Source organism: Tachysurus vachellii, chromosome 21 (assembly GCF_030014155.1).
Source record: "Tachysurus vachellii isolate PV-2020 chromosome 21, HZAU_Pvac_v1, whole genome shotgun sequence".
In the NCBI taxonomy this organism is placed as follows: Eukaryota; Metazoa; Chordata; class Actinopteri; order Siluriformes; family Bagridae; genus Tachysurus; species Tachysurus vachellii.
The window spans coordinates 13753996-13780794 of NC_083480.1; the positions used below are offsets into that span (position 1 = coordinate 13753996).

Here is a 26799-nt window from a genome sequence, read left to right on the forward strand (position 1 = left end):
ACTACAGCTGGGTTTGGGCAACACCTAAAATGTCAGTCGTCTACACAAACTATAGCCGTGTCTAGAAGATATTGGTCGTTTTGTTCGTCTTGAGTGTCGGATTTGTATCACCAGCATCATAATGTGATATATGCGAATAATTGTACCTACAGTGCATTCAAAGGTGTCTGCAATATTTCAAGTCTTTCTACACCTGTAAATATCCCATCATTTCAAATGAACGTTACAAAAACAGTGCTGTAGCTCTGACTTCGAAGAGTCCAGGCTTCTGTTGACGTTTTTACAGTATGGAAATAAGCCCTGCCCCTTTTTAAACCAAAGCTGCTCAAATCCTCTTTTTCATAAAAGGCAATTTTCGAAAAACACACATAACCCAGGTTTACATGCACCCTAATACCTTGCTAGTAATCCAACTGAAATGCATGCACCTTCAGCAGAACATAGTCATACCATCCATCAGAGATGAGTAATCCTTTTTATAATTAGAAATTTAATTAGAAAAATAATAACCACCTTTTCTGTCTGATTATTTTCACTTTTAGACGCTCTTCACCAGACGCTCTTTCGGCAACAATTCGGGCAAATAAGAAAATATAGTTCGTGTTACATGTTTAGCAGTGCGATTAAGCAGCTTAACGAGTCGACTGGTTTCATATGTTCCTGTTGTTATGGCAACGTTGACACTAAACCTCGCTCCCCGTATGTTCATAACTAGATCGCATTACAGACCGTATAAACTGAGAATGCACACGTTTGCCCTTTATTCAAAAACATCAGTTATATCAGTATATGAATATTATTTGTATCACAATTTTCATATCCATATCATCAGTCACTGTATCATATTCATATGCTCTATTTATTTCAATGTGTACAGATAATTCCATTGTATTTTTTTCCTATCTTTAGTCAATTCAATACGATTTAATTCAATTCTATTTTCTTTGTATAGGCCTTTTAACAATGGACATTGTCTCAAAGCAGCTTTACAGACCATAAGAAATAAAGTACAAAAAGTTTAAGATTAATATTAGAGTTATATTTAAGGTGACTGAGGCGACTGTGGTGAGGAAAAACTTCCTTAGATGGAAGAGGAAGAAAGCTTGAGAGGAACCAGACTCAAAAGTGAACCTCATCCTCATTTGGGTGACACTGGAGGGTGTGATTATAAACTGTTACAAACACCGGAAAGTGTTATTATGAACATTGCACTTTCTACAGTCAGATACAGTCTGAAAATTGTATATTGATGAGGAGGTTGTTGTCCTCAAAGACCACATGGAGTTGGCATCTTCTCTTAGAATGTCCAAATACTTCATGAAGCAGAGTCCAACTGGAGCTGGTACATCTCTAGATGCCTCAGGATCCTCACAGGGTTGGCCTCTTCTCACTGTAGGTCCAAAATCTGGAGCTGGTACAATTGCTAGATGCTGATGGGCAGAAAAAGACAAGCAAGTGGAGCGGAATTAACATAGCTGCTGTTCAGAATATTAACAAGCACCAGGTGATAATGTACATTTGATCAGATCTACTAGAGCACACAGATATGGGATGTATTATGTGCATGCCTGGCTAAATAGATATGTCTTTAATCTAAATTTAAACTGGGAGAGTGTGTCTGAGCTCTGAAATCTGTCAGGAAAGATATTCCAAAGTTTGGGAGCTATATATGAAAACATGCTCTACCTTTTTTAGTAGAGTAGGATTGGTTGAAATCTTTGCATGTGAACATAATTGTTGTTTCAACAGAAGAAACGGAGAGAGAACAGGGAAAGGGGGAAGCATTGTCCATGTGTTCGCCTCACAGGTAGCCAGGCAACTGCTTTAAAGCAGGGGAAACCATATCATACACACTGTGCCACTAGCTGAAATTTACATCACATTTACATTTACAGCTTTAAGCAGCCTCTCTATACCAGATTGACTTACAGAAGAGCTTTGTTCATCAAATATATCCTTCTTTCTGTCCTCGAACTAGTACAAAACTTTCACGGACAAAGAATAGTATAAATCTCAGTTTAAAACGAGAGAAGTGTATGGATGCAAAGTAGAGTCTTGATGAACATCTCTCTTGATGAACCTCTCTCTTGTATCGGCGGAGCTCGTAGGTGAAATCAAGCTACTTTCGAGGCTCGATGGGGACGTGGTGTATGATTGATGAGTGCCTTCAGGTAGGTGGGGGTCTGGGTTCGGGTTTGTAAGCAAGCATCAGTGTTTAAATGCCAGTGGAAGAAACAAAGCACTGGGGGAACGTGGGAGTACTCAAAAAAATCAAGGACATAATTAATTCAATTTTTCCTGAAGGTCACATGGGATTGCGGGTTTGAATAAATTGAAAATAAAAAGTCCTCTGAAACTTTAAACATAGCTAACTTAAGTTGTTAAAAACAAAAAAAAAATACCCAAAACTTCACTGGTGATATAGTGAGAGATTCTCATTGGAGAAGATTCGCTAAATATTAATATAGTATGCAAAAAATATCAAACTTTAAATAATGCATTTTATTTAGCTAACACTTTATAGGCAGTGCCTAAGTAGAGCACTACTGTAGCTATGCTAGTTAATAGTAAGCTAGCATTACAGTGACAGGCAGGTTTTGGAGCATTTTATCTAAACATAAACTACTAGCTAACTAATAGAGGCATAAAATAAGCATTTAGATGTATTATATTTATCTGGGTTCCATCAGACATTTTTTATAGTGTTATAGTGAAGGTTTAATACTGAAGTAGATAAACATTTATAGCTAAATCTCTAGCCAGCTTGGTTAATGTTAAATAAAATAAGCCATTAAATATGCTGATGTTTAGCTAAACATAAATAGCTAGCTTTAGCATTAGCATTAAATGTAGCTAGCTGTTGGTGTTAGATATTACTGAATGCTTAATACTGGAGTAGTTAAACATAAAATGCTAAATTGCTAGTTAGCTTTGTTAGTGTTAAAGAAGGTAGCTACCTATTATCCATCTAAATGCCTTAGCTAACTCCAAACCATTAACGGATCTGTTATATGAGTCATGGTCACCACAGCTATGAACTGGTGACACATTTGGACACTTTCAGGATAAAATCCAGATGTAAGTTATGCAAAATAAGCAGGTGTATGGTGTAATGCTAGTCATGATTCACAGGGCTAGAGGAGAAAAAAAGAGAGGGAGGGGTGATGAAAGCTAGAGGAGGATGAGTCCTTGAAGGAGAGGAAGCTGATTATGGCACCGTGTGTCTGCACCAGGCTGTTTCCCCGTTTTCCTGTAAGATTGTTCTTTCTTTCATCTGAAGACTAGATTTTGCGTCTGATGTTTTTTTTTTATGTTTTGTATCTTTGTGCTCGAGTAGCCAGTCTGTGTGCTTCAATTCCCTCTCAACCCAAACACTGTCTGCTGCTCTTGCTGCCAAGCTTTGTGCCCTTTGCCCACAGCAAATCAATAAAGAGCTGAGTCTACACAGGCACACACACACACACACACACACACACACACACATTTTTTGCAGCCAAAACAAAGCCCACACATGTTTTCATGTCCTCTGTGATGACTTCACTCCAGCAGAGATGTTGCTGTGATGATACGATCTTGCTTTTTTCTCTCTGTCTCTTTAAACAGCTTGTGTTTAGCACCTGATCTTAGCGGTGCACCAGATTTGAGCCTTGAACCAGCTTTGTCTAATTATCATTTTACTGGTCCTCATCAGATTTGGACAAAGATTTCTTCTTCCTCCATCAGTAGATGATGTATTTTATTGGTTGCTTCACAGCTTTTACATTAATTGAGAAATAAACCACTTGGGCTTGTGCTGTTACAGTATGTGAAAACCATCAATAGCAGGGTGGGATGAGGGAGATTTCTTGTTAACACCTCAAAGTCGATTATTTTCTCTTTATAGTAAAACAGGACGTGTTTTATTCCTCTTATCTGCCTTTTTATTTACTTACTATAGAAATGAAAATGGAAAGGCACAGAAGCCTTTATTATCGCTACATATACATTACAATATAGTGGAATTCTTTACTTCGCATATCCCAACTTAGAAGGTTGGGGTCGGAGCACAGGGGGAGCTATGATACAGAGCCCCTGGAGCAGGGAGGGTTAAGGGCCTTGCTCAAGGGCCCAACAGTGGCAGCTTGGCAGTGCTGTAGCTTGAACCCTGATCCTTAACCCAGAGCCTTAACCACTTGAGCCACCATTGCCCCAGATTTATCCACTTATAGTTAAATTTAATATTAAAAAACAAGAAGTTAAACGCTGGTATCACTTCCAATACAGCATCTGTTCCATTCTCTCACAAACGTTCCTTTTTTCAGTAAGATAAGTCAATAAGATTTGTAAAATGCAACTAATTGTGGTGTACAACATCCTCCATCCTAAATACTTTCCAGTGTCTGATAAACTAAAGTTACAGCTTTACGTCTGACTGTTATAAAGGGCTACAACTGGAGGCTCCTTTAAGAAACGTGTAAATAAATGCACCGCCTTGTAGAAATCGTCACCATGTCAACAGTTCAGCATGTTTTTTTAATGTGTTTATGTGGAGCATTCGCAGTTCAAGTCCCTGTGCGAGCAGCCGGAGCTCCTGTCATCACCAATCAGAATCAAAATCAGTCTAGTGGAATAAACAATAACAAGCATTTTTGCAACTCCTTACAGTTGGTCAGTTTATAGGTTATAAACCTGTTATAGATTTAGTCCCATTACAGTGTAACCAGAGTACTATTTTGAAAATAAGAAAAATATTCTTCTGCATTACCGTTTCACTGTCAGGGAACACAAAATAAATATGGAAGCACATACACATGGCTGGATGTGTAAAAGTCTGTAAATCATGTGTGAGTCATGTGAATCAAGTGCACTTGCCTGGCTGAGTATTTGGGACAGAGCATAAATTCAGCATTCAGCTAAAGGATGTTTAGAGAAATCGGAACTTTTATTTTAGCTTTTAGCGAAGACATGAACGAATGATGCGAATCAATAAAATGGCTCATTAAAAGGATCTAGAAGTTTCCTCTTGTCAAAAGTTCAACATTGAAAATGCTATCTGAAAATATTTCAGTCTTTCTACAAGGAAAATACACTGGTAAAAGCACAATACATTCATTCATTCATTCATTTTCTACCGTTTATCCGAACTATTCTCGGGCCTATATCTCAGGCATCATTGGGCATCAAGGCAGGATACACCGTGGACGGAGTGCCAACCCATCGCAGGGCACACACACACACTCATTCATTCACGCAATCACACACTACGGACAATTTTCCAGAGATGCCAGTAAACCTACCATGCATGTCTTTGGACCGGGGGAGGAAACCTGAGTACCCGGAGGAAACTCCCCTAACCCTAACCCCTAACCCTAACCCTAACCCTGAGGCACATGCAAACTCCACACACACAAGGCGGAGGCGGGACTTGAACCCCCAACCCTGGAGGTGTGAGGCGAACATGCTAACCACTAAGCCACCGTGCCCCCCCAGTACAATACAGAATAGATTTAAAATGTAATTGCTTTTTTAATTTAATAGAACAGAACATCTTGTAGGTAGTTAGGAAGGTAGGGTGTTGCAAGACGTTTGACTTTCTGTGAGAAATCATCTTATTGGACATTTTCAGTCAGTAAAATAAAACAAATTAATTATTTTATTTCCAGACATCTGTTATGTTGGGTTTCTGTTGGGTTTCTGTACTGTTGGGTTTCTGTTTATAGAGTATCATGGGAAGGAGTGTGAGCAACCTGCTGGGCAAACAATTAACACCACTCACAATAACATTAGTACAGAGATAAAAGGACAACAGCTTTTATTTTTTTATTTTTTTGACCCTCTGTAAAGGTGTAACTCAATGCTATACAGCTCTGTTGTGTGTTTCTCAGCTAGGTATAGAAGAATAGGAGTCTGGTTTTAGGGCACATGTTGATTTAGCCATTTTCACATTATCATTCTGTGGAAACTGAACTGTTTAAATAGCATTATGACTCTGTTTGTTTTTATTGATTGTGTCTTGGCAGCAGTCACCTGACACTGTCCCCGGACCCAGCGCTGGCATCCACACCAAGTCCAAGGTAGGCTACACTTCTTATATACTACTGATGTGTATGTGGTCTTACCGTGTTATGTTTTTGCTTCATTAAACGTCAAAGTGATCAATCATGACAAACTGACAACTCAGTTTGGATGCTGTAAATGTTATAAGGTTAATGATTTATAACTGTGGTCTAAATCATTAAATTATGGTTGGGTCTTGGTTTCTCTGGAGATTTGTTTGGATGATCTTGTGCTATTTTAATGTTGAATGAGCCCTAAACACTAAAAAAGTGTAAAGGTACCACAAAGTACTAAGTTCAGGTGTGTGTGTGTGTGTGTACTCAGTGGTCTGATGTTTAGTAAGAGACAAGATGATGTTCCTCTCTGGTTTCATCTGGATACAGAACCTTGTGGGATGTTGAAATGAAAACATCTCAAAGGGTTTTTAAGGTAACTGTAACTTGGGGATAAGCTGAGAAACAAGTACTGTACAGATGGAGATTACATTATTTCTTTAATGACGATGAGCCAAAATTAGGATTCAGCAATTGTATAATTAATCATGCCTTTCCCTGTGCTTATGAGCTTACAGAGTGTTTCTTTCTGCGTACTTCTGGTTTGTTACGGATAAATTAGATCAGTGTTCACATCCCGAGTAGCTGCCAAAACCTTTAGGCAAGCAAAAGTACTGTTATGCCAAAAAAATAAATGTGACTCCAATAGAAGTGAAACAGTTCTGTTTCTTTTATAAGGGTAAGAAATGATGAAGTGAAAAAACAACTGTAGTAGTGTGTTATCTATCAGATTTTTCAATTTATTAGAACAAACCATTAAATTAGATTAAAACTATTCAATATCAATAAGACAAAACTATGGATTCTGATTGGCCAGAAGATATAACAATAAAATAGTCAATCTAATCAAACTGAGATCAAATTCTTTCTTTCTTTCTTTCTTTCTTTCTTTCTTTCTTTCTTTCTTTAAGAGAAAGTGAGAATAGAGCTTAACAATAAATATATATATATATATATATATATATATATATATATATATATATATATATATATATATATACATACGTATGTATGTATATATATATATATATATATATATATATATATATATATATATATATATATATATAACCATAAATGGATAAAAATAAATGACATACCAATCTTTTTTACAAATGTAATAGTTGCATTAGCAAATTGTGTTAAGTGAGAGGAACCTGATGTATTTTTTTAATTAATAATAATCTTTGTGGTGCTAACGCTAATCCTGTCTTGTGTTGGGTCACATAACAATGCCCAGTTGTTGATTATTTTCCTATAACATCAATTATTTTATTCCCTACTTATATATATATAATATATGTAAATGTATATTTTTTTCTTTAGTCGACATTAATTTAAACTTGTAATAAATTGAGGCTGAACCCTGAAATAAAACAAAAAAGGAAGAAAAGAATAAATGTTAAATATTAGAAAGCACTAGTATGTAGAGGAAATACATCTTCTCCATACAAGACCCCACAGCGACCCCAACCCCGACCCCGAAACCACCATCTCAGATCTCAGCCGTAAATTCGTCTCTCTGAGCTGTTGAACGTAATATGACTGGCAAACTAAACTAATGAATCTCCAGTGAACAAAACAAGCAAAAAATCCATCAAATTAAACCTCTGAATCTCCCAGGAGCCGTCAGCGGGTCCTGACTTACATTCCTCACGCTCGTAATGACATGCCATTCCCATTAGCCTCACTGTAGTTATTGAATAATTCATCCTACTTACTGAATAATAAGCTTTAAGATGAATTAAGTGACTAATAAGTGAGATTCTAAAGGGGTTGAAGACATAGAATTGAAATCGTAATGCCTTTATTTTCCATTTTCTCTACCTGAATTATGATTATAAATAATTTATGAGCAGGCTGTGAGTTTATCCACTGGGATTTGATTGTGTAGTGGAAAATGACAATATAAAGGTTAAAGCTGTCAAAAAATCAGAGGATGTTTAAAGGACATTCAAATGCCATTGAATTGTGAAGAATGATTATGGATAAAACAAACAAACACCAAGACACTTTGTCTGTTAAGTGACTGATACGGATACATTGCACACAATATGAGCAGGAAGACGAACGAACAAGACAAAAAAGAGAATATTATAGAAGCTTGAAGAAAGAACATGGTTGAATGTAGTAAAATATTGTAAATGTTATAGAAGATATTCTACACCCAGTCATGCTTCAAATAATGAATAAAGTCGATGTAATGGAGTAAATGTAATGTTAATTCCCATCAATACTGTTCCTGGAAATGTTCTTACCTGTAAAGTTCTATTTCAGCACTGATCCAATCACACAGGGGGCTGCTTTAAAAATATTCATTCCTTTAAATTCATACCTCACTGCTGTCCCATAATCTGATCATCTTATTCCTGTCTTTCAATCATGTCTGTGTTTTTATCTCTTGAAAAAGAGAGACTGACATGGAGACAGACACAAAGATAAAATGAGAGACAGACATGGAGACAGACGCAGCACAAAAAGAGAGACAGACATGGAGACAGACGCAGCACAAAAAGAGAGACAGACATGGAGACAGACGCAGCACAAAAAGAGAGACAGACATGGAGACAGACACAAAGACAAAAAGAAAAACAGAGATGGAGACAGACACAAAGACAAAAAGAGAGACAGACATGGAGACAGACACAAAGACAAAAAGAGAGACAGACATAGAGACAGACAAAAAGACAAAAAGAGAGACAGACATGGAGACAGACACAAAGACAAAAAGAGAGACAGACATAGAGACAGACACAAAGAAAAAAAGAGAGACAGACATGGAGACAGACACAAAGACAAAAAGAAAAACAGAGATGGAGAAAGACACAAAGACAAAAAGAGAGACAGACATGGAGACAGACACAAAGAAAAAAAGAGAGACAGACATGGAGACAGACACAAAGACAAAAAGAAAAACAGAGATGGAGACAGACACAAAGACAAAAAGAGAGACAGACATGGAGCCAGACACAAAGACAAAAAGAAAAACAGAGATGGAGACAGACACAAAGACAAAAAGAGAGACAGACATAGAGACAGACAAAAAGACAAAAAGAGAGACAGACATGGAGACAGACACAAAGACAAAAAGAGAGACAGACATAGAGACAGACACAAAGAAAAAAAGAGAGACAGACACAAAGAAAAAAAGAGAGACAGACATAGACACAGACACATATACAGAACAAAAATTTCTTCATCACATATTCAGTGTGGACCGATGATGTAACAGCTGATGGATTACAGTTGGCAAATGAAGCAAACGTCCAGGGAAAACACACACACACACACACACACACACACTATAACTTTTAATCAACAGGACACAGGCAGTCTTGTATGGTTGAATGGTTAAAAAACGAGACATGTCCCGCTCTTCTGAAAGCTCTTACATGCATCAGTATTACATCATATCCCTCTAAGCTTTTTTTCTTCTAAATCCTTACGTTAATCAGAATGTCAGTAACTCTCTATTCTTCTATATTCAGTATATTCTAGGTTCAGAATATTACAGTTTACAAATGAGCAATACTGAGCGACACTTCATACGTTTTTGCCAATTTCTTGGGATGTTTAATGTGGAACATTTTTGGAACCAGTTCATGTTATATCTGACATGGTAGCACCAAACCTTAGTGAGAAACTTTCTTCTCTGTCTCTGAGACAGAAACAGCTCTTGTTACAGAGAAACTGAGACGTCGTCCATCCTGAAGATTTGGCCGGAACTGTTGTACTGGAAACTCCTTCCATAAGTGTTAAATAAACTCTAAATAATCTCCTTACTGAAAAAAAACTTTCTTGGGTCGCATTTATGTGGAGCATCTCACATGCACTTGTTACCATAGAAACAATACGGTATTTGAACGAGTGTACTGAAGGAGCGAGTGTCATAGCTGCAGTTGTAGACAAATAATCACCTTTGAACAGTCAGAGATAAAAAATAGTGACTGTTATAAATATACATTTTCATCAAATACATCGTAAGTCAGACATAAACATGTACAGTGTCAAATTGTTTAACATTACATGTTAAAAAAAGGGTAAAGAGTCAAATTAAATGGTCAAATTAACCGTCTAGCTTTTTTTTATTATTATTATTTGTATTTTTAAAAATTATTTTGACCTAAATTAATTTTATTTAAATTATTTTGACTGTTTTTATTGGGCAAAGAATAAAAAAAATAAAGGATAGAATTTTTTTGAAATTACTGTAGTTCATTCATTTCATTATTTACCACTTTCTTTCTGTTGCCTTGTGAAGGTGTCTACAGGAAGAATTTATATACGTTCACTTTGTACGACATTGTCATGAAGAACAACGACGAGAATTATCATGCTAACGAAAAAGAAAAAAAAAACCTTCAGTACAATACAAGTTATTGCCTTTGGCATGTTTGTAAGAATATTATATTAGTTCAGCTCTTTTGAAGCCTGAGTTTGTCCTTGACCCATTTGTGCTTTGCATCATACATTACGCTCACTCTCTTACACACACACACACACACACACACACACACACACACACACACACACACACACACACACGCGCGCTTTACTAAAGTTCTCTCTTTCTCTCTCTCTCTCTCTCTCTCTCCCTCTCTCTCATTAGCAGCAGTCATGCTCTCAGAGTTTTCCGTGTGCAGGCCGTGCACTGAGAAATGCATTTCTGTCCCATGGCCCGTATCCAGCCAAAGACAAGATCCACTTGGCACGGATCATCAGGTGAGAGGATGCGTCTCCACATGTTTGTGTTGTCTTATTGTGAAAGCTCATCATCCCCTACGACAGCCTTTAATGACTTTGAGTCATTTTTTTAATAGAAGCGAATCACACACATTCTGTATTTCATTTACATACGTATAACACAGACCTGCCAGTGTTTAACTAGTTCTTTACTCAGTAACACCGTCTTAAGAACAATACCAGGCTGCAGACTGTGAAAAGTTTTGCATGTGGATGTAGTAAAATATTCAGCCTTTCATTTTTCCTCTCCACAAAGACGTTTAGCAGCAGCACAGTGAAACTAATTTGTATAAAAGGTAAATATTTTTAATGATTTTTTTTCCCTTTATCCAACAGGAGTAAGTTTATTTAACATGAGGTGTAGCTAGTCATGACACATGACTTTTATACAGGAATCATCATCGTTAAGCACTAAAACATTTGCACTGAATGAAATGGAGATTACGCTAAACAAACACAGGCACACACACACACACACACACACACACACACACACACACACACACAGATATAAACACACACACAGATCCATAGCCACACACAGACCAGCACACACAGGTGCACACAGACACATGCCACAGATACACACACAAACAGAGATGCACATAAACCCAAACAAAGACACATGCACACAAGCACACAGATGCTCACAGACACACACATAAATGCACGTATACACAAACACACACATACACACATACACAAAGCCACATGTACGTGTGTGTGTGTGTGTGTGTGTGTGTGTGTGTGTGCAGGTTTGTGTTTGGGAAAAAATTTGTTTATCTATAGCACTGATAATCTGACACAGTGGCAGATGGAGCAGTGCATCTTCCTGCGTGTGAAACAGTAATGTGTGTGATGTGTGTGTGTTTTTCTCCCCACAGGAGGAGTTATGTAGGTGTGGAGCTGGTACAGTGGCTGCTGGAGCAGTGTGTATTTGTCCAGTGCAGGATGATGGCAGCACGGGTTTGGCAAGTGCTGCTGGAGCTCGGCATCCTTCACTCAGGTAACTCACCTTAAAGCTGGCCAAATACTATACCGCTAGCTTTAATGCTAGTCTGCTTAATGCTTGTAGCCCTTTCCTGAAGTGAAACTGTCGTCATGGCGGTGGTGCATAGCGACCGTCTACTTCACCACATGTGTTCCATAGAAACTACACGATGGCAGCACAGTTCATATTTCCTAAGCTTATTATTTGTTGAGTATTATCATCATCAGTGTTTAGCTAGCAAACCAGTTTGGTTAGTCTTAGCATATATTTGTCAAGATTAGTTCTCTAACAGTAACAGTAGGTGAAGTTTGCTGAACGATTGGAACTCCTTGAGCCCACCCATGTATTTAAATCTCCATCCTAGAACTAGAGTTAGCGTGCTAACTAGCATCAGCATTAGAATGGCTTGAATGGCACGTTCTACAACTATAAACTAATGACTGTATATCATTCTAATTTATGAGGATGTTCGAGTGTTTTCGCTGTCCATTTTTCTTTTCCTCCTGAAGAGTGTTAATTGCTTTTATTCACACAGTTAGCATTGTTAACAATTATTCCAAATTTTATTAGTATAAACATGCAATATTCAGCTCATATTTCTTTATGAGATGTCTTGTCTCTGTCATTTAAACGAAACACTTCATTTTTTTATGTAAATCAGGAAATTCATCATTTAAACATTTCACATTACAGACCATTCCAGGAGCATTATTGCTAATCCTGCCTTCAGCTTCATCCTCTGCATCAGTATAAAAGACTCTATCATTATCCAGCAAGTGCTGCCAATATTTATTTATACTAGTTTGACTGTGTTTAAAGCACAGCATGCTTTTTTTTTGCTCATATGAGAATTATTTGGCTGCGCTGGCTGCTCGCTGAATTCATCCATGTTTTTTTATTTTGTATTATTTTTTTATTATCTCTGAACAAACAGACGAATGAAGAGTTAAAGTGATGTTGGTGAGCATCTTAGTTATTGTAGGACAAGCGGTTCATGGAAACACCAAAAAAAAGCTTATATCATACATAATACAAGTGTTTATATGTCAAGTCACACAACGTTATTGTCAATTCAACAGTTTACAGTGAAGTACACAGTGAAATGAAACAAGGTTCCTGTAGGTTTTTGGTGCTACAGTACATAAAACAATACAGAAGTACTTGTGTGCGATATAATAGTGTTTACATTCAAATACAGCATACCCTTATCCTTACTTACATAGATCTCATTTACACAACTGAGAACTTGAGGTTTAACAACGTTGCACAAAGGCCCAAGAGCTGATTTGAACACGCAACCTTCTGATCCATGACATAATAATCCAGCATTGTAAGCACTGAGCTACCGATTCCCTGCGCGCTGCCGCTCTGCCTAGTACACATTTCTGTATTGAATAAATTACTAAAAGCATTACAGATGTATATACATAATTTCATGTATAGTTTTGTGTATTATAAGCAGTCCTGTTTTGACATGGGTCTCCTGTCAGGCGTTAAATAAATAGATACTCACGAACACAGATTCACTCTCAGAATGCTTATTCATCTTCCTTATATATAGTTAGGAAGTAATTGGGTTTTCTCACCAACATGTTGCTGTTATTGCCGGGATTAACCCGACCTTCCATGTCTGCTCGCTTCAATAATAAAAAAATCCAGTTTGCGCTCTTTCTAGTACCGTTTAGAAAGAGTTACATAACTCCCCCTCACCTGTTTCCTCACCTGCTTGTTATCCGTCCTCTTAACCTTTCTGGGTTTTTTCAGAGTGCTCCACATCACTTGGCTTCTTTCATGGCCTATTGATTCCAGCTTCATAATTATACTGTGTTTAGAGCTAAATCAGCAGTCCCAGTGCTAGCTCATTTAATACCATAATGTTCTTCTCTCAGGGCGACTGCCTCTGCTCATGGCACACAGCCAGCTGTGACTTGTTAGCATCGTCTGACCGAACGTTACTTTAACAACCCAACCAGATCCCTGTGCTAAACTTCTGTAATGCGCTGCACTCTGCTTACTTTATTCCAACTTGTAGTCCAATGGAAATACAGGGGAAAACAAATTTGAATTTTTTAACTAAGATTTCCTTTTGAGAATTAAAATTTTGCAATATTTTCAAAACATGATAATTACTTGGCTCTGCCTCATGCCGGAGGAGTTTCCAGATCAGCAGCATTTTGTAGTTGAAACTGATTTTTAAAAAATTTTTTTTTTGTTGAACAATCCAGGGGGGGCACAGTGGCTTAGTGGTTAGCACGTTCACCTCACACCTCCAGGGTTGGGGGTTCGATTCCTGCCTCCTCCTTGTGTGTGTGGAGTTTGCATGTTCTCCCCGTGCCTCGGGGGTTTCCTCCGGGTACTCCGGTTTCCTCCCCCGGTCCAAAGACATGCATGGCAGGTTGATTGGGATCTCTGGAAAATTGTCCGTAGTGTGTAAATGAGAGTGTTTGTGCCATGTGATGGGTTGGCACTCCGTCCAGGGTGTATCCTGCCTTGATGCCCAATGACGCCTGAGATAGGCACAGGCTCCCCGTGACCCAAGGTAGTTCGGATAAGCGGTAGAAAATGAGTGAGTGAGTGAGTGAGTGAACAATCCAGAACATTTCATTCTTTCCTAAGTCCTACAGTACCAGGAATTCCTCTAGTGGTATTGGGGAAATGGTTAAAGAGTTGGGTGACTGATCGTAAGGTCGTGAGTTTGAATCCCAGGTCCACCAAGCTGCCACTTTTGAGCCCCTGAGTAAGGTCCTTAATCCTCAAATGCTCATCTGTATAAATGAGATAAAATGTAAGTCGCTCTGGATAAGGACCTCTGCAAAATGTAGTATAGCTTCCTGTTTTGTTTATTTTGCTTTTTTATTGACTTTTGTCAAAGAAAATACCGTTTGCAAGGTGAAAGTTAGTTTATAAAGTATATTTCTTTAGAGAGGAAATACGAATTAAAACCACTAAAACCATGCTTTTTGGCTATTTTATCTGTCATATTACACTTAAATGTGACATTCATCAACTCCAGAACTGCTGCACTATAAAGACTGGAGAGATTCTGCTGCTCTAATATTCTGTTTTGGTTTCACGTGACTGATGGAGTGAGTTCTGGACTCGTCATCATGAAAAGCTCCATTCTATCTGAGAATAAAATAGTTTCTTCAAGGGTTCTTTAAGGGTTTATTAGATAATTAAGAGTTCATGACATCGTTAAAAGTGTTCTGCTTGGTACTACAAAACCCTCTGTATGGTACGTCATAGAACCTCACTGTAAAACAAAATGACTTATTTTTTTATATGCAGATCTTTTTTTTTCACATTGAGCATTTATTTCTAGAAAGAAGCGAAACAATCCGACACAGAATAAAAAAGTTCAAGACCATGCTGAGACAAATTATATTTCAGTGACAATAATCTCATTATAGGTAAATGTGCTGGTATTAAAGAGAAGTAAAGAGCGTATCTTAATGTGTCCTTCACAGTGCACAGTGTTTATTCTGGTGCCTCTGACTTCCCTTGTGCTGTGTAGTGGACCAGCGAGTGGTGTTCGAAGACTCCAACACATACTACCAGTTCTCATTCGAGGAGTGTGACGCGCAGGGCTGTGAGTTTCGCTCGGAGGAGGAATGGCAGAACGGAGTCCGACTGCTTACGCAGCTCGTCCCATACGTCCAATTTAGGGTGGTTAGCCCGTAAGTACCACATACACACACACATACACACACACTAAACAGATGAGGAGACTAGGACAAACACAAATCCTCTTTTCCCTATAGACTTATATCTTAGCAAATGTAAATATCTTAATAACGACACTTTTACTTAAAACCTTCTCAGACAATTGGCAATTTTTTTTTTTCCTACAGTATTTAGAACTGAATTCTTAAACTGAGAAAAATGATCTTCCAGTAAAACTGGAAAAAGATATTTTAAGATATTAAAAGATATTTTAAGCTTGAAACGAGTACGAATGTCTACAAATAGGGTTATATACAATATATTTGATTTATTTTAATCTATAATAAGATTTAGTGGTTACATTTGACTGTGGTACAGTATATAGCATATTGCCCTGGATGTCTTTCTGTCTGCACTCCTAACACATGACCTGGGATCATTCTTGAAGGCTAATGCCAGGCTTCTAGATATTTCCTCTAGAAAGTCTAGAAAGTGTTGAGGCTTGGTTTTGTTACTGTGAATCTCAAAAGTTTAATAAAAAAAATTACTTAAAAAAAAAATAAAAATAAAGAAAGAAATTGCTCAAAAATATTAACCAAAATTGGAAAAAAAATTATTATTATTATTATTATTATTATTATTATTATTACCAGTATTATTATGAATATTATTATTCTTACTACTACTACTACTACTACTACTAATAATAATAATAATAATAATTATTATTATTATTATTATTATTGTGATTATGATTATGATTATTTTATTTAATTTTGTTATTATTATGAGACCCTGTTTACATTTTTTTGGATCTTGTATTGCGATGCTCAGTGTGTCCTGATAAGATTAGAACAGCGAGTAGTTACACTTACACTTTAACTGAATTGAAATCTGAAATTGCTGTTCTGCATACAATATGCAAATCAGCTAGTAATATTATATAACACAATCAGTGTGCCGTACTGAGCATTTTCTCCACACTGTTGTCGTATGAAGGTTTTGCTGCATGGATAATTGTCGTGTTTGGCGGAGAAAATGCTGCTTAGTTCGTTAAGTCTGCTAAATGAGTATCCAGGCTCTCTGTATTACACACTAGGACACTGAGTGAACAGGAAAGTGTGCGTCGCTCAATTTGGCCACAAAAATCAAGTGGGACCGAGTGAGCTGGTGTGGTTTGGTTGTGTATCTCAAGTATTAAAATGCTAGTTTCACATAAGTTTCCTAGGTGTTAGTATAACAGCAGATCTGATTATTTCTAGAAAGAATTCAAATGATCATCAGTCATCAGTCGAATGATTTCCACCTCAGTGCATATGCATAAAAACACAGACCTTATTTCCCCCAGTCTTCGTGTATGACATGGCTGTTTTATTTCCACACTCAGCTTGAGAACCCTCAGTGATATTTACACCTTCCTGAACAAGCTGAAATAGGTGTGATGAGCGATTTCACCGGTTTATTTCTCGTTTTTGTCTTTCAGACACCAGAAATAGGGAGTGATAAAAGATATTTAAGGAGTGTGTATGTGGGCAGAGGAGGCAGGTGAGGTGTATATGTAGAGAGCAGAGTGATAGACATCGAGAGAGACTAGTGTGTGAGGTTTATACAGTATAGAGAGTGGGGAAGATGGGTAGCAGGGGATGAGAGAGGGGGAGGTGTCTGACTGTCTCTCTGTCTGTCTGTCTCTCTCTAGGCAGAGAGGGGTGACTGTGAGGTGAGTGAGGTGGATGTGGGTGGATGAAAAGAATAGTGAAAAAAATTAGAAAGAAGGTGGAAGATGTTCATTGGGAAACCGGTAAGGAGCGAGATGCTGGGTGATAATGGTAGAGAGAGTGAAAAACAGGGAGGGAGAGAGGTATAGAAAGAGAGTGGTGAGTGAGGCATGTGATGAGCATGAGGAGAGAGTGAGAGAGAGAGAGAGAGAGAGAGAGAGAGAGAGAGAGAGAGAGAGAGAGAGAGAGATTAGAAAGTGTGTGTGGGTGAAAGAGAGTGAGTGTAGTAGACTGATAAAGAGTTAGGGATTTAAAAACAGAGAGAAAGAGAAAAGGGAGGTAGTATGAGTGGTAGAGAAAGAGTGAAAAGAGGGTGAAATAGGTAGAGTGTGTGAGTGAGTGTGTGAGTGAGTGTGTGAGTGAGTGTGTGAGTGAGTGAGGCAGAGAGAGAGATAGAGAGAGAGAGAGAAAGAGAGAGAGAGAGAGTAAGAAGTCCAGAAGCTCACATCTTGGACTCACAGCACTCAGTTTCCACAGAGTACATATATTTTCTTGTCGGCTGATATCACCATGGCGATTATAGGATGTTGTAGCCCTGTTTGTAGTGATACAGTGACTGATGTATTTGTAGTGAATGTACACCATGCTGTGCTCATTATGTTGTGTTGTACTGATCTTTGACACTGTACAGGTAACAGAAATGTGTGTAAATAAAGTCTTTCTCGTTGTCTTTCTGGTTGTTCTCTTCTATTTTACTATCTGTCTTTTTTTTACTGTCTCTCTCAGTGTCCGTCTTGTCTCTCTCTCACTGTCTCTCTATTTGTCGCTTTCTGGTTGTCTTTCTTGTCTTTTTCACTGTCACTCTTGTCTTTCTTATTGTCTTCCTGTCTATCTTGCTTTCCTCTTCACTGCCATTCTCTCTCTCTTTCACTGAGTCATTGTCTTCCTCACCATCTTCCTCTATCTCCCTGACTCCCTCTCACTTACACTTTTTGTACTTCTTTCTCTTTATGCTTTTTTCTAACACAGAATCTTAATATGCTATGAGAGATGAGAGCAGCATGATGTCATTTCCAGTGTATGATGTTGAATTTCAGGTAGAATTTTTTTACTTGTGCCTTTTAAGTCACCACCTGAGCCTCGCTTCAGTGGAGTGTTCTATATTTCTTTCTTTCTCCACCCCCACAAACCTCTTCTCTTTTTCTCTCCTTCATCTCTCACCTCTTGGTCTCTCTAAATCTCTCTGCCTCTTTGTCCTCGAGGTGTGTGCGTGTGTGTGGGGGGGAGCTGCAGTGACGGGTGAGTTGCAGGTTAAACACATTAAAGGAGCACTAGCAGAGAAGAGCTGAACCAGTCTAATGTTTATGTTATTATTGTTTATTAACTAAACTACACTGAACTATCTAAACTACACTAGATCAAACTACACTACAATTAAATGCACTAGACTAAATTAGACTAAACTAGACTAAACTACACTAGATTAAACTAGACTAAACTAGACTAAACTACACTACACTAAACTACACTACACTAAACTACACTAAACTACACAAGACTTCCCTAAACTTCACTAAACTAAACTACACAAGACTAAACTATAAACTACACTAAACTACACAAGACTAAACTACACTTAACTACACTAAACTAAACTACACTAGACTACACGAGACTACACTAGACTACACTGAACTACACAAGACTAAACTACACTAAACTACACAAGACTACACTAAACTAAACTACATTCAACTAAACTACACTAAACTACACGAGACTACACTAGACTAAACTAGACTAGACTACACAAGACTACACTAAACTAAACTACATTAAACTAAACTACATTAAACTAAACTACACTAGACTAAACAACACTAAACTACACAAGACTACACTAAACTAAACTACATTAAACTAAACTACACTAAACTACACTAGACTAAACTACACTAAACTACACAAGACTACACTAAACTAAACTACATTAAACTAAACTACACTAAACTACACTAGACTAAACTACACTAAACTACACAAGACTACACTAAACTAAACTACATTAAACTAAACTACACTAAATTACACTAGACTAAACTACACTAAACTACACAAGACTACACTAAACTAAACTACATTAAACTAAACTAAACTACACAAGACTACACTAAACTAAACTACATTAAACTAAACTACACTAGACTACACTACACTAAACTACACTAGACTAAACTACACTAAACTACACTAAACTAAACTACACTAAACTACACTAAACTACACTACACTAAACTACACAAGACTACACTAAACTAAACTACATTAAACTAAACTACACTAGACTACACTACACTAAACTACACTAGACTAAACTACACTAAACTACACTACACTAAACTACACTAAACTAAACTAAACTACACTACACTAAACTACACTAAACTACACTACACTACACTAGACTACACTACACTACACTACACTAAACTACACTAAACTACACTACACTACACTACACTACACTAAACTACACTAAACTACACTAAACTACACTAGACTAAACTACACTAAACTACACTACACTAGACTACACTACACTAAACTACACTAAACTACACTAAACTAAACTACACTAAACTAAACTACACTAAACTACACTAAACTACACTACACTAAACTACACAAGACTACACTAAACTAAACTACATTAAACTAAACTACACTAGACTACACTACACTAAACTACACTAGACTAAACTACACTAGACTACACTACACTAAACTACACTACACTAAACTACACTAAACTACACTACACTACACTACACTAAACTACACTAAACTACACTAAACTACACTAGACTAAACTACACTAAACTACACTACACTAGACTACACTACACTAAACTACACTAGACTAAACTACACTAAACTACACTAAACTAAACTACACTAAACTACACTAAACTACACTACACTAAACTACACAAGACTACACTAAACTAAACTACATTAAACTAAACTACACTAGACTACACTACACTAAACTACACTAGACTAAACTACACTAAACTACACTACACTAAACTACACTAAACTACACTAAACTACACTACACTAGACTACACTACACTAAACTACACTAGACTAAACTACACTAAACTACACTACACTAAACTACACTAAACTACACTAAACTACACTACACTAAACTACACTAAACTACACTAAACTACACTACACTAGACTACACTACACTACACTACACTAAACTACACTAAACTACACTACACTACACTACACTACACTAAACTACACTAAACTACACTACACTAGACTACACTACACTAAACTACACTAGACTAAACTACACTAAACTACACTACACTAAACTACACTAAACTACACTAAACTACACTACACTAAACTACACTAAACTACACTAAACTACACTACACTAGACTACACTACACTACACTACACTAAACTACACTAAACTACACTACACTACACTACACTACACTAAACTACACTAAACTACACTAAACTACACTAGACTACACTACACTAAACTACACTAGACTAAACTACACTAGACTACACTACACTAAACTACACTACACTAAACTACACTAAACTACACTACACTACACTACACTAAACTACACTAAACTACACTAAACTACACTAGACTAAACTACACTAAACTACACTACACTAGACTACACTACACTAAACTACACTAGACTAAACTACACTAAACTACACTAAACTAAACTACACTAAACTACACTAAACTACACTACACTAAACTACACAAGACTACACTAAACTAAACTACATTAAACTAAACTACACTAGACTACACTACACTAAACTACACTAGACTAAACTACACTAAACTACACTACACTAAACTACACTAAACTACACTAAACTACACTACACTAAACTACACTAAACTACACTAAACTACACTACACTAGACTACACTACACTACACTACACTAAACTACACTAAACTACACTACACTACACTACACTACACTAAACTACACTAAACTACACTAAACTACACTAGACTAAACTACACTAAACTACACTACACTAGACTACACTACACTAAACTACACTAAACTACACTAAACTAAACTACACTAAACTACACTAAACTACACTAGACTAAACTACACTAAACTACACTACACTACACTAGACTAAACTACACTAAACTACACTAAACTAAACTAAACTACACTAAACTACACTACACTAGACTACACTACACTAAACTACACTAAACTACACTAGACTAAACTACACTAAACTACACTACACTAAACTACACTACACTAAACTACACTAAACTACACTAAACTAAACTACACTAAACTACACTACACTAAACTACACTAAACTACACTAAACTACACTACACTACACTACACTAAACTACACTAAACTACACTAGACTAAACTACACTAAACTACACTACACTAGACTACACTACACTAAACTACACTAGACTAAACTACACTAAACTACACTAAACTAAACTACACTAAACTACACTAAACTACACTACACTAAACTACACAAGACTACACTAAACTAAACTACATTAAACTAAACTACACTAGACTACACTACACTAAACTACACTAGACTAAACTACACTAAACTACACTACACTAAACTACACTAAACTACACTAAACTACACTACACTAGACTACACTACACTAAACTACACTAGACTAAACTACACTAAACTACACTACACTAAACTACACTAAACTACACTAAACTACACTACACTAAACTACACTAAACTACACTAAACTACACTACACTAGACTACACTACACTACACTACACTAAACTACACTAAACTACACTACACTACACTACACTACACTAAACTACACTAAACTACACTACACTAGACTACACTACACTAAACTACACTAGACTAAACTACACTAAACTACACTACACTAAACTACACTAAACTACACTAAACTACACTACACTAAACTACACTAAACTACACTAAACTACACTACACTAGACTACACTACACTACACTACACTAAACTACACTAAACTACACTACACTACACTACACTACACTAAACTACACTAAACTACACTAAACTACACTAGACTAAACTACACTAAACTACACTACACTAGACTACACTACACTAAACTACACTAAACTACACTAAACTAAACTACACTAAACTACACTAAACTACACTACACTAAACTACACAAGACTACACTAAACTAAACTACATTAAACTAAACTACACTAGACTACACTACACTAAACTACACTAGACTAAACTACACTAGACTACACTACACTAAACTACACTACACTAAACTACACTAAACTACACTACACTACACTACACTAAACTACACTAAACTACACTAAACTACACTAGACTAAACTACACTAAACTACACTACACTAGACTACACTACACTAAACTACACTAGACTAAACTACACTAAACTACACTAAACTAAACTACACTAAACTACACTAAACTACACTACACTAAACTACACAAGACTACACTAAACTAAACTACATTAAACTAAACTACACTAGACTACACTACACTAAACTACACTAGACTAAACTACACTAAACTACACTACACTAAACTACACTAAACTACACTAAACTACACTACACTAAACTACACTAAACTACACTACACTAGACTACACTACACTACACTACACTAAACTACACTAAACTACACTACACTACACTACACTACACTAAACTACACTAAACTACACTAAACTACACTAGACTAAACTACACTAAACTACACTACACTAGACTACACTACACTAAACTACACTAAACTACACTAAACTAAACTACACTAAACTACACTAAACTACACTAGACTAAACTACACTAAACTACACTACACTACACTAGACTAAACTACACTAAACTACACTAAACTAAACTAAACTACACTAAACTACACTACACTAGACTACACTACACTAAACTACACTAAACTACACTAGACTAAACTACACTAAACTACACTACACTAAACTACACTACACTAAACTACACTAAACTACACTAAACTAAACTACACTAAACTACACTACACTAAACTACACTAAACTACACTAAACTACACTACACTAGACTACACTACACTAAACTACACTAAACTACACTAAACTACACTAGACTAAACTACACTAAACTACACTACACTAGACTACACTACACTAAACTACACTAAACTACACTAAACTAAACTACACTAAACTACACTAAACTACACTACACTAAACTACACTAAACTACACTAAACTACACTAGACTAAACTACACTACACTAGACTAAACTGCCAATTAAAACATTATGCACTATATCTGTAAACACAGGGCCAGCTACACAAACACACAAAACACTACAGGGACTCCTGAAATGCACATTTTTAGTCACCAACATTTTGATGAAGTGGAAATACAGAGAGACAGAGTGATGGCTATGGTTTGTTGTGTGTAGAGCTGAAAAGCTGAACGCTATCCTGTTATCTTCTGTGTTTTTTTTACCTACCTGTGCTGCTGTCATGTTTACTCTATTTATAATTCTGCTCTGGAGATCTGGTAATGTCAGCAGTCCACATGAATTTCCTGCCATGTTTTTTTTATCTGAAATTATGGAGGGAAAGCGACGCACGGCTCGGTTGATTCGATCCTCGTCGTTGTGTCCTGACAGCACATCTGTGACCGCGGGCTGCACGGCGAGCTGGGAATAGACACATCCGACGTGAGCAGGGAATTTTAATGAGGTTGAGGGAAGACGGGATGCACCAGGGCCTTTAATTTTACCCTGACAGAATTGAACGTGACACATAGCGGACCGTGTGACACCAGCCGTCCAATCAGGGCTTCCTTCCCCGACCTCACACTAACTGTCAATCAGACTCGTCAGATTGGATTCAGTTCGTTTCATCTGCGTGTGCTGACAGAGTTAGAGAAAGTTCATGCTGGGGAATTTAAATAAATCAGAACGGGGTCAGCTGATAGGGAGGCATAGAGAGTTTTGTCGGAGTTGTTTTCTTTGAGTTTCTGTTTGTATGTAAATAGTTTCTTCAGTTTGCTGGAGCTGTGTGAACTTTTGCTTTCTTTCTAAATGAGCTGGTTGGATATTCCAGTCACGTTCACAACCTTCCAACTGCTCGACATCTTTTGCATGCAATTTGAATATTGCACAACTTTACAATTACCAGTTTGGCCAGAACTCTGTGTGTGTGTGCGTGTATGTGTGTATGTGTTTGCCTGCCTCTGTGTGTGTTTCTGTGTGTGCGTCTCTGTGTGTGTCTTTGTGTGTGTCTCTGTGTGTCTGTGTGTGTGTATGTGTGTGTCTCTGTGTGTGTCTGTGTGTCTCTATGTGTCTCTGCTCGTGTGTCTCTGTGCGGCTCTGTGTGTGTGTCTCTGTGTGTCTCTATGTGTCTCTGTGTGTGTCTCTACCCGTGAGTCTCTACAGTATGTGTGTGTGTCTCTGTGTGCATGTCACTGTGTGTGTCTATGTGTGTGTCTCTGTGTGTCTGTGTGTCTCTGTGTGCATGTCTCTGTGTGTGTCTTCTGTATGTGTGTCTCTGTGTGTGTATGTGTCTCTGTGTGTGCATGCGTTTGTGTGTATGTGTGTATGCATGTGCTAAAAACCCTGTGCATACGCAAACGTAATGGTAACAAAAACCTAACAAAAACTTCATTTTATTCACTTCGGAGATTTAGAATTTAAAATATTCAAATACATGCTTTTTGGTTTTAGTTCATTGTGAAGCTTTGAAGCCATTTTTTCTATGAAATAGACTAAACAAATAAACTGGACTCATGCTGCCAGACCGAATTGTGTTTTCCATCGAGCACTTTAATGCAAATCGTAAAAAGATGAACGTATAAAAAAAAAAAAAAAAACATGCGGAAAAGCCAGAAATTTGAAAAGTTAATATTTATCTGAGATGGGAAATTGTTTTTTTGTTGTTCTTCAAATAAATGATGGTATTGTAGACTTATTCTTTTCTTTGTAATCACTTTTGCATCATTTTCAGGATCATTGCATGAACTAAATTCCTTTAAAATTGCCTATTGTATAAAGAGAAACCCAGCTCAAGTGACCACAGCGTGAGTTTATATTCAATAAACAATGCATAGAAACATTATTTGCAGTAATTCATAATATCATAATTGTAATTAATTTTGTTGATATGTAGCTTGAGCGAGATAAACCGAGCTTATATCATACTGCTCAGGCTAGCTATGGCAGTCGAGTATGAAGTAGCGAATAGCAAAAATACGCTAACACAACAAACGCTGCTAAATATCCGACACTTTGCTAGTTTTATTTCGTTAGCTTAGCTTAAAATAACTGGCTAAGAATTCAAATTCCTCAATGAGGATCGTTCCGATGAGTGAGTGAATCGTTCACTAGCTCCTTGCTACATAATAAAAGTCTTACAGTATCTGTTCATGAAAAACTCCAACGATTCGTTTTCTGCTAATTGTATTGTGCTGATACACAGACTTCCTTTTGTTTACTCCTTAAATCTTGGCTGTTGCTCCTTCCTGTCACTGTGTTGTCAGTGTTTTTCCATGTGTTAAGTATGACACAAAAACACAGCACAGAGAATTTTGTCGTGTCTGAAACATTCGCGTCTAATTTTTTGTCATTCTTTTGCCACTCGTACAGCGGGAAAGCCTTAAATTTCTTTTTCCTTAAATGTTTTTTTGTCCTCTTATACAGTAAGAGCTAGGTCAAGCAGGCACTTGATCCTGGTGTTAAGGATTCTCTGTGGGTCGTGTTCAGTTTGTTTTGGAGGTGGACTGATATTTTCACGGATGCTTGAATCGAGCTCTTGTGTATAAACTGTCAGAATGAAGACAAATGGCTAGTCGAGGTTTAGCCTGCTGAGTGTGGAGTACAGAGACTGGTGGTCAGGAGGGGGCAGTACAGAGCTGAGGTCTTAACCCTGTGTGTGTGTGTGTGTGTGTGTGTGTGTGTGTGTGTGTGTGTGTTACATTTGCCCTTGTGTATTAGATGGCATCTTTGTTTGATTTGTCTTTCCTTTGCCTTTTTTCCCCCAGTCCCGAAGAGGATCCCGAAGGAAAGCGGGATATCTGTGGAGAAATTCTGCAGATGAAAGCTTTGGAAAGGCTTACATCCACGGTGAGTGTGTGTGTGACCTCTCACTTCACTGTGCTTGTTACTGTATGTTGAATGAAAGTCATTCTACTGTGTGTGTGTGTGTGTGTGTGTGTGTGTGTTTGTGTGTGTGTCCCAGTCCTTTAATATCTATGTAGTTCAGCTCATGGCTGCCATTTAAACCCAAAGGAGGTCCATCTGTCATGTTATCATGCCCTCGTGTCCCTGTGGCACAGAGATCAGTCGTACTTATCTCACACTGTCATGTAGCAGAACTCCATCACACACATACACACACACACACAGGCTGTTTAGAAATAAAGGATCTTCCAAGTGCAGATATTACTGCCTTATGTAAAGCATAATACATTATACACTGTCTCCTT

The 26799-nt window shown here is 37.2% G+C and overlaps 1 protein-coding gene across 1 annotated transcript in view; it reads left to right on the top strand.

Annotated features, from left to right (window-relative positions):
- rapgef5a (Rap guanine nucleotide exchange factor (GEF) 5a) overlaps positions 1-26799 on the top strand; it is a 94631-nt gene that overhangs the window by 7199 nt on the left and 60633 nt on the right. Inside the window, exons 2-6 of the mRNA XM_060897648.1 lie at positions 6000-6053; positions 10702-10811; positions 11717-11838; positions 15338-15500; positions 26356-26437. Of these exons, the coding sequence (XP_060753631.1) occupies positions 6000-6053; positions 10702-10811; positions 11717-11838; positions 15338-15500; positions 26356-26437 (531 nt within the window). The remainder of the gene's footprint in view (positions 1-5999; positions 6054-10701; positions 10812-11716; positions 11839-15337; positions 15501-26355; positions 26438-26799) is intronic.